The sequence below is a fragment of the Planococcus citri genome, chromosome 3 (genome assembly GCF_950023065.1).
Source record: "Planococcus citri chromosome 3, ihPlaCitr1.1, whole genome shotgun sequence".
Taxonomy (NCBI): Eukaryota; Metazoa; Arthropoda; class Insecta; order Hemiptera; family Pseudococcidae; genus Planococcus; species Planococcus citri.
In genome coordinates this window covers 50101151-50111129 of record NC_088679.1, presented here as the reverse complement: position 1 = coordinate 50111129, position 9979 = coordinate 50101151, and the positions used below count along the sequence as shown (strand labels likewise).

The 9979-nt window shown below is 30.8% G+C and overlaps 1 protein-coding gene across 12 annotated transcripts in view; it reads right to left on the bottom strand.

Moving 5' to 3' along the window:
- CASK (peripheral plasma membrane protein CASK) overlaps positions 1-9979 on the bottom strand; it is a 94644-nt gene that overhangs the window by 1427 nt on the left and 83238 nt on the right. For 9 of the 12 annotated variants that reach the window (XM_065355212.1, XM_065355215.1, XM_065355217.1 and 6 more), the window contains 6 exons: positions 9008-9061; positions 4269-4388; positions 2469-2579; positions 2259-2366; positions 1696-1871; positions 48-257 (listed from right to left, as the gene is read on the bottom strand). In XM_065355212.1, coding sequence (XP_065211284.1) covers positions 81-257; positions 1696-1871; positions 2259-2366; positions 2469-2579; positions 4269-4388; positions 9008-9061 — 746 coding nt within the window. In that variant the 3' untranslated portion in view covers positions 48-80. The remainder of the gene's footprint in view (positions 1-47; positions 258-1695; positions 1872-2258; positions 2367-2468; positions 2580-4268; positions 4389-9007; positions 9062-9979) is intronic. The other 3 variants (XM_065355220.1, XM_065355223.1, XM_065355224.1) reach the window with 1 other exon arrangement.

Below are 9979 nucleotides of genomic sequence, written 5' to 3'. Positions count from 1 at the left end.
TTCATTTTTTTCAGTAACTGTAAAAAAAAATAAAAAATAAAACTTACAACAATCTCGTCGTTGTTTGTTTTACCACACTGTCAGTAAACCCAAGCGACTGGTACCCATTGAACAGTCGTATGAGCTATTTCCAACGCATGTTCCAGTTCATTCAACGTATCGTCAATATCTTCGTTGATTATGGTAATATCGAACAGGTGTTTATAAGCGCGTTGCAACATTTCCGAATCTTTTACCAACCTTTCTAAACCATCATACTGCAAAACATTTGAAAATTAAATATTATTTATAAATTATAAGTTCCTAAGTTTTTAAGAATATTAATTAAACAGATATTCTAATAAATTACACAAGCTAAATTATTTTTTTCTTTCGACAAATTTTTCAAAATTCAGATTTTGGTTTATGAAATTCGCTCATGTTTTTTTTTTTTTACTAGAGTATGAAAATTGAGAATCCATAGAGTCTGTGCATTAAAAAAATTTCAGGTGCACAATTGAAAAATTAAGGGTCCTGCTGGGTTAAATTTTTTCAAAATAAGTTGCAAAAAAAAGAAATTTGAAAAAATTCTCCTAAAAAAATCTTGTTTTTTGCTAAAATTGCAGAAAAATTTTAATCTTGCCAAGAAAAATTGAATTGTTGTCAGAATTATCAAAATTGCTGAAAAGTCTTGTTTTTTGTCAAAATTTCAGGAAAATAATTTTTGGGCGAAATTTCCAGAATGTACTTCTTGCTTTTTTCAAGTTTTAGAAAAATCTAATTTTTTTTGGTCAGATTTTCAAATAAGGAAGTGTTTTATCAAAATTATTAACAAATCTTATTTTATGGCCAAAATACAAAATTACGGAAAAGTAGGTTGGTACCTACTAAAATCGCAAGTTATTATAACAATAACATTAGGAAATAAAATTTTTGGTTAGGAAATTACGAATATTAATTTGAGAAATCAGATTCGAAAATTCGTTAGTTCAGAAAAAAGCGTCCGAGAATAATTTATTCGGGGAAATGGTCATTCCGGGTGACAACAGTTACAGATAATAAATTCGGGGAATGTCGCAGAATGAAGAAACAACGATGAAAAATCAAGTTTGATGATCTTGTTTTGAACTAAAACTTTTTATGAACAATTTTTACCGAAAAAAAGTAAATAATTTTTTCACATTTTAGTTTTAGTTGTAACAGACGTAAAGTTTGAAAATATTAGATAATATTAAAACAATTTTCTATATTTCTTAAAAAATGGTTTTATCAACTCATTTGCGATTTTCAAAATCAAATTCTACGGTTGAAGAAATGCTAGGTACCCAGGTACTTCAGAAAATCTAAAAAAAAGGTGTTTTGAAAGCATTTCGTGAAAATATAATTACTTCAACGCATAGGTAGGTCAAGTTACTCATCTCAAAAGAAACATACGATTTATAATATTTTGAAAAATTCAAATTTCAACTAGACACACACAAGACCTTACAACATATTTACTAAATCTTTAAATAATAGAATAATATTTATCAGAAATTTCCAAATATTTCATCCCATTCGTATGTAACAAGAATTGAAGAAAATTAGAATACACATAATTATGTTGAAAAAAATTCAAATCAGAATTTATTCTAATAACCTCTCCTCTAACCCCAAACGTTTTCATACTTGAATTTAGACACAACGAATGGTACTAAAAATCATAAGGAAACTTACATCGGTAATGGTTTCGATAGGTGGAGCGGCTACAAATACGACAAAAGGAGCATATTCTCCCGTTCTGAGAATTTTCATAGCTTGCGGTTCAACGTCTAATATCGCTATTTTTCCTTCTTCGTGGATTTTTCTTATAGTTTCTAATTTCGTACCGTACATTGCTTCTTCGTGAGTACCTATGTAAGCAGACATATCTACGATTACGTTTCTTCGTATAATTCGATGATAATTTAAATAATATACTAAAAGGTTGAAACACATTTGATAAGAACCAACAAGAAACGAATAAAATCAACACTACGTTTTACAAAACGTAGTATTCCGATGGTTCACTTTCATTAGATTGTTGAAAGTTTTTCATTTCAGTAATTCATTTTACGAGCATTTTTCACCAACATTTGAAATTATAATGTTTCAAACATTTACATTTTTCTCTACCGAGTAGAATTTTTTTCTTAATTTCTTTTTCTGCTGCATTTTGGTTCGGCTAATTTTAAAATAGCCTCGGTAATGACAACAGGATAGAATTTAAAATAGGCTAACTTTAGCGAGCCTGCCCTTACCATATTCTAAATATTCATTAGCCGCGATATCTAACATCATTTCGTTATGCGAAATAAAATAGTAATTATGACCATTTTCTTCATCCGGTTTCGGTGGCCTGGTTGTATCTAAAAAACAAATATTTTCAATTAGAAATTTTCAGTTGAAACTTTTTTTTTCAATTTTGAGCAAATTATCGCATATTGATTAATTAGTATGTTATGACTTACGTGGTATCGGGTAAGCGTATTTATCCGGATGTCGAGCTATAAGCGTATTTTTGATATGCCTTCTGCCAACTCCATGGGCACCTAATAATACTAGAGTTTTTCTTTGGAATGCTACAAAATTCAAAATAAATAATCAATTAGGAACACGGTAGACCCAAATTTTTTATTGGAATTTAATGATTGAAAATGACGAGCATTTAATTCCAGACAAATGCACTATGAATAAAGCTGAAAAACGTGCACTTGAGTATTTTAAACTAAGAGATGCGGGAGAACGCTTTCCCCTTCCTCTCCCAACGTGACGAAAAATACTCAAAAATTGCAAGAAAAAAACGGATCAAATTTATGGCAAGTATTCCTAGGGTCCAAATTTGAGAAAAAAACAAACAAAAAATCTTCCATCTTGGTAATATTTCAACTCCCATCGTACTTCAAGAACCACTTTCAACACAAGAAAGAAAAGGTGTATTTTGAAGGGCTATTTTTTTTATTTTTTAAAAGTACATAATTTTCTAATTAATCTCGATAGTGTGCTTCGAAATGCAAACGCACAAAGAAAATACCAAAATGGTAATTTTTCAACAATTCACCCCCGTTAAAAAAAATCGGGTACCTGAAGGCAGAATTCACCTTAAACGTTTCAGAAAAAGAAATTCAGAGGATAAATTTTAAAAATTTTCAAGCGAAAAGTTGGACTAAAAAATTAGGTTGTGATACTCAAAAAAAATTGAATTCAAGTCATTACACACTCAGAAAATAAAGGTGAAAAATATCAACTCAACATTTCATTCCCCAAAGTTTTTTACAACGTCGACGCTCATAAGGACAAATTTTTATATCACAACAAAATTAAAATGAGATGTGGGGAGGGGGGGAAGTCGGACATCACGAAAGTTTCGATTTCGAAAATAATTTTCATTTTAGAATTTTAAAACTAGTAAAAAAATTGTTAAAATATCAAATTTTTAAACATTTTTGACAAAATAGAAAAAAATCTGCATGGTTTTGAATTGGGAAAAATCTTCATTTTCGATAAACTAAAAATTTGTAAATACATTATAGAAAGCCAAAACACAAAAATTTTGAAATGAGATATAAGCATTTAATTTTCATATAAAAATTCAGAGATTACCACATTTTTGAAATCAAATTCTAAAAATAAATCAATTAAAATCGATCAAAATTCAAAATGTATTTCTTATACAATAATTATTGTAGTCTTTCAAAATGAAAATTTTTTCTGTTAAAAAATATTGATGCTGCATGGAAATAGTAGGTAGGTATGTACAATTGTACAAGGTGCAAGGGCATTGGTGAATAATTTTTAAAAATTGCCCAAAAGAGTTGAAAAACAATTGGAACTTCTTTAAAAGAGTCATCGGTTCAGAGTATGATTCTTTTTTGCAAAGAGGTTTAAAAGAGTTGAACTGGAATTTGTACCTTCAACAAAAATTTTGGATTGTAAGATTTGAGATCTGCTCAAAAGAAACATTTTATTTTTTTCATTTTTTTTTTAGGCAATTTCAACCGCGTTATTTAAAACCTACGATAGGTAAAGAGTTTTGCTTTGAGGCACTAAAAAGAATATTTTGTCTAGAATTTTTCCAAGTAGTTTATTCCAGAAATCTCTGAAACACGAGTGAGTAACATTTTTCAAAGCCGAATCTTTGAGAGTATCGCTTTTTTTTAATGCATCAAATAAATTCGAGGGAAGGGATTCTGCACATCGAAATAAAAATAAACAAAAGCTATCTTGATTGTAAGATAGGTACACTAATACATTGTAAGTTATATACGTACATTGTAATTTGACAACTTCTTCGTAAGTAATTAAATCCAAAGGATCGAAAACGGTGTTATGTTTGGCTGAATATTTATCCTTCAGTTGTTTCTTTTTCCGACCAAAAATTGAGCAATTAACTGAAACACATAAATAAGAAAATTTTTTAGCCTTAGTAATATCACGTATTGTACATTTACCAAGAACATGGTCCATGAAACAAACATGCTAAATGCGAAATGCAATGAAATTACTGTTATACCTCTATAGTAATACTACCTACGTATATTATTTATGTTCCTGCACCGCAAACCCCTACAGTTTTTCCGAATAAAATATACGAAAAACTCTCTTAATTAAACTATAAGTTCGGCAAGAATTATAACTTCGCCGAAAAACTTTTTCCATTTTTATATACACGTATAATATAATACGTAGTACGTCTACGTAGCGCACTAAAAGATAGGTTAGGTACGATAGGAAAGGGAGGAAAAAGCACTACACTTCTAAACAACCGCGAGTATTTTGCTCAATTTATTCGTCTTTTTGTTTAAAAAAATTTCTCATATTGAACGACATCGCGTTGTAAAGACGTAGATTTATTTGTAAGTAAACGAGCGATAAACGACATTTTACAAATTTTGCCACCGCAACAAAAAATATTTCATTTTTCCGCCTAGTTATAGTACTTATACATTTTTTCTTCTTCTTTGGGTTACATCGTTAAGTGATGAAACGTCTAACTTTTCACAAATGCCTTGCGCAACGTCGCCGTCTACCTAGCCTACCTACCTGATATCCAAGCCAAGTATACCTATACTTGTTATTCTTATACACGTTATGAGTATGCAGTGTATTTTCTCGTAGGCGACGGGCGTAGTAGGCCTACCATAGGCGAAATTCTAACAAACGTTAAGACATTATTCTAGTAACATTTTATCAAATACGAGAGACGTACAAAAAGTAACGATCCCACTTCTGTAATTCGACCAAAAATTATCCTATCCAACTGGGTGAGGTCTCTAACTAATGGTGATCGCATTACTCGTATAAATGTGTAAAAACGTTCAGAAATGATCGAAAAGGACAAGTTTTTCACTGATAAACTGAGCTTTGAAAAATGTCAGAATACGTATCGGCGATCACGCATAATTTTTCTGAGACAATTCATCCGCGACAAAAATTCGACTATACATATAATTCAGAACTTATGACACCTTTCACCAACATTTTGCACATTAATAAACTCGTTCGCATCAATTTCTGTCTATTTTCGACGAAATTCAATCGAATAAACATTTCTGACGTGCGAAAATTCGATTATACGGATAGAATAAATGACATGACCTTACTTAATTCATCATAAAATAAATTAGAATTCATGAATCGTGCTAGGAACAGTCTCATAAGGGACGAAACTAGAGGTTTTGCTTCGGTGTGGGAGGAGGGGAGGGTTTCAACCGAAAATTTACCGGCTAATGTGAAAAAAAAAATGGCTACCAATTTTCCGAATAAATCGAAAAATGTGAAAAAAATTCTGTCAGTTGACATTATAGGTCTTCTTGTAGCCCAGCATGACTTATAAAAAATTTTCGTTTCCCTTTTCAATTTTTAGAAGCCTAAAAAATGGCATTTTTTAATTTGTGGCAAAAGCTTTAAAGAATTCAAATCTTGATAGGTGAAGAGCTTTGAATGATTATTATTATTTTTATTTTTAGAATTTACAATTTCGAAAAAGAAAACCAAACAGGTCCGAACGAAGTGAGGGCAAAAGCTTCTGAAAATTTGAGTTTTGAAACGTAAAAAAATATTTATTTTTCATGTGAGGAGTTCATTTTTTGATTTGAATAGATGAACATTTTTTGAGAGCGAATAATAGATTTTCAAGCAGTTGGATTTTGAAAAAGAAGCAAAACGATGAGAGCTGAACTGAAGTTTTCAAAAATTCATAATTCAAGAAGTAAAATTATTGAGTAATTTTTTTTTTACAAGACGTCAATTTCTCCACATTTGGCATTTTTGAAAGTCAAGTTTCGTCCCTGGGTCTCATTGTAAAGGTATGACTCCAGCGCATTCATAGAGACCTCGCCCAGTCGTCTAGGTAAATTTTTGGCCGATTTACAGAAATGGGATCGTTACGTATTTTTTGTACATCCCTCGTAGGCTACAAGTTTACTTATTTTGAACTGCCTACAACGACGCCGATACACTGCACGTCATTATAGAAGAGACAATTCCTCACAAACTAACGTGAAATTCGTCCTAACTGAATTTCCCAACTCGAATAAGTTTTCTCTTCAACCAAACTAATATATTAATGTAAACTTTTCTCCTACATACATACGTTTACGTACGCACTGTGTAGACCGATTTACCTACCTATCTACCTATACGACGAACCATTCATCAGGTTTATGTAGATTGATATAAACGAATTTCAAAAAAAAAAAAAAAAAATGAAGTAAAAGAAGGAAAAAAGGAAAAGAAATTTCAAAAGCATCGTTTTGATATTGTATAAAAAGGAAACATTATAGAGAGAGTAGCGGATAAACAGGAAATAACAACAAAAGTGCGCGCAATATTTTAGATAAAAAGCAAAAAACTTTTCAAAGTAATAATCCGAATGTTTTAGTTGGGAAATAGCCCTAACCCGAACATAATTCCCAGTCAAATCAAATTCACGACGAGGGTAGTACACGTTTGATGTGTATTTTCAACTTTTCAACACATTACAAATATCCCCCCAAAAAACCTCATACGATACCATGTTCCCGAGAGGCTTGAAAATAGTAGGTATCTATCTTTTGTTGGGTATTTCTCCGTTTAGCCGTTATTTCGAAAACAAATGGGTTTTCGAAAAAAAAAACACCGCAATTAAAAATTTAACTTGACCGAAGATTAGTACTTTTTGGCGGTGTTTTTTGTGGTTAAATTTTTAAAATACTGAAAACCCTACGAATTACGAAGCTTGAGCAATGATTAAGAGTATTTTTTGAAGATTTTTAAAACCCAGAGGAATGTAAAGTCAACAGATGATTTTCGCGATGGAGGGATTTTATAATTTTAAGATCTTATTTGCCTGTGAAAGGTGAACAATAGATCACGATTCAGAAATTAAACACATTTTCCCAGAACAAAATGTGATTTGTACGAGATTTTGAGAGGCGCGAATTGGATTACAAGAGAGGTTTTCAAATCTCCAGAACTTTATCTGAAAATTGTTATTTTTTCGAAAATGTACCAGCCCAACCTGCCCTCTCTTTCCCAGAATTCTGAAAGTATATGTCTAAAAAATTATACTTAGGTAATTTGAAGATATTAAAATGTCATCATTTATTTCAACTCAAATAGGTAGTGATTTTCATTTCACGTGTCTATAGGATTGAAAACAATCCGATATTAAAAAAATGTTCAAAAATCAAGCACCATATAAAATTTTAATAGTTCAATTTCATTTTAAGAATGTTTTCCGAAGTATCAAAATTCAATCTGAATAATATATCTAATTACGTAAAACAAAAGACTGATTTTTTTCACATATCATTTTCTATTTTAAAAATTATTTTGATGGTGGTCAAAATACACCCAGTTTAAAAATAAAGAAATTGGAATCTAAAAATTTGGATTTGAATTTGAAATAAACTAATAACTTGTTTGAACAGAATTTTATTATATTTTTGATGTACGAGTAGGTACTAGTAGTGTTCTCTTTCATGTTTAAAAAATTATTCGATAAGTTTATTTCACGATTTCTCAGAGTAAAATCCGCTTACATCCAAATTTTGATCCTGCATAAGAGCCTAGGATATAACATTAAGGCGTAGGAATGATAATTGATACGTTTCGTCTAATTTGAATAATCTTATCAATTCGAATTCGCTGTAGCATGCAGAAATTATACGAATCATCTCGTAGACACTATGATCTTCCAGAAAACTATGAAAAACGAACCAATGAAATGGGTAAGTATTTTGTACATTATATTAATGAAATACGTACGATGAATTTTCGCAATACCTACATAAACATTTTCTAATTTCTAATAGGTAAGTAAGTTTCTTTATATTTTTACTTCTTACTTCTGAAAACCTATATGAATGATAACGATAAATACGGACTAAAGTTTTCAAAAGCTTATAAATCTAGGTCACTACAAGCAACCTTTACAGCACTAATAATAATTTCGAATTTGAATTCTAAATCAGGAATTCTATGCGCATACCTACATCATCCTAATAGGAAATTTCTCGGGGCAAAAAAAAAATAATTGATACAGAACGATGTACCAAGTAGGTAAGCTAATTTCCAATTCGCCAGTAAGTAAGTACATATTCGTCTATTCGAGCATTTGCGATAAGATTAAAGCGTACGTAACGTTCAATAAATGAGAATTCATTCAACTAAAAGCTTACTTGGTGAATGCAGCATTTTACAAACTGCCTGCGACATAACTTTTTATACACAGTAGTATAAATACTACGTAATTGGATTCGTATATATTAAAATGTCAAAATTTCATTCGATATAAATTTTAATCCCATTTTATCTACGTTGGGGAGAGAAAAAAAAAGCTCGTCTTGTTATATATTTTTTTTGTAGTAATACAAATTTATAAGCCTTTTTGCCAAAAAAAAAAAGAAAAAAAAAGAAAAAGGTTTAAACTAAGTTTTTAAGCTCTAATCAACAAAAGCAATCGCTGCTAGACTTTTTATCTGGCTTTTTTTCGAGAAGCGGGGGGACGGTGATTAAGTACACTTACCAGAGGTCGCGTCACACCCATCTGTATTAGAAGCGCATCCGGCATTATCCTTTTCTGTTTCGTATAATATAATCGTAACAAACATAATTAGCAATCTTTTTTTTTTCTACATAAACAATTTTCATGGAATGAAACGACGAGAATTTGCAGTCACCCGATATTAACAGTTTATTATTCATATTTTGCGTACATAGTGTACCTAGACCAGTTCTACCATTGTAAATTCATTTCGCAAATACCATACGCTCTGTACGAACGAGACGTAAGTAATTAGGTTACGTTGCGAAAAAAAAAGTCGCAATTAGAAGAGAAAAAAATAAAAACCAAGGAAGTTGCTTCTCGTTTTGTGCAGGTTGAATTTAATTTAATGTTTGGTACTCGGTAGGTTTTCTTTTCGCCCAAAGAAAACTGAACATTATCAAGTTTTTCTTCCGTTTAATGCTTCAAAACAGCGAATAGGTTTATCGGGATATTATCAATTCTTAATGAAAGGTTAATTTGCGGAAAGGTACGCGAGTGGAGAAAGCGAAAACGTGAAAAATATACGTAATACAACCGATATAGAAATATAAAAAATGTTTTGATTATAACGCAGACGAAGATGTGAATAAAAGATATTCCAAAAATTAACTATCTATTTGAGATCATTTCTCAATTTGTGTTTGAAAAAAGTGAACACCCCAGGGTATGATTATAAAAACTTGTAGATAGGTACAGGATACTGCATGCTGCTGAACTAAAAATCGACCTTTTCATATCTCTTATGATAAACAGAGAGGAAGAGCTATGATTTATCCTAGATACTAAGAACTTTTAATACGTCGAATGATACGAAGAACATCTTGTACGGTTGTACGAAAAATCAGCATAATAATTCATCTAATCTTTGGCTAAGTACGTATTTCAACCCAAACGCTTGAAAACCGTAGACGAAAGTAAAATCGGAGATTTTCAGATTTTCCCAAGAGAACA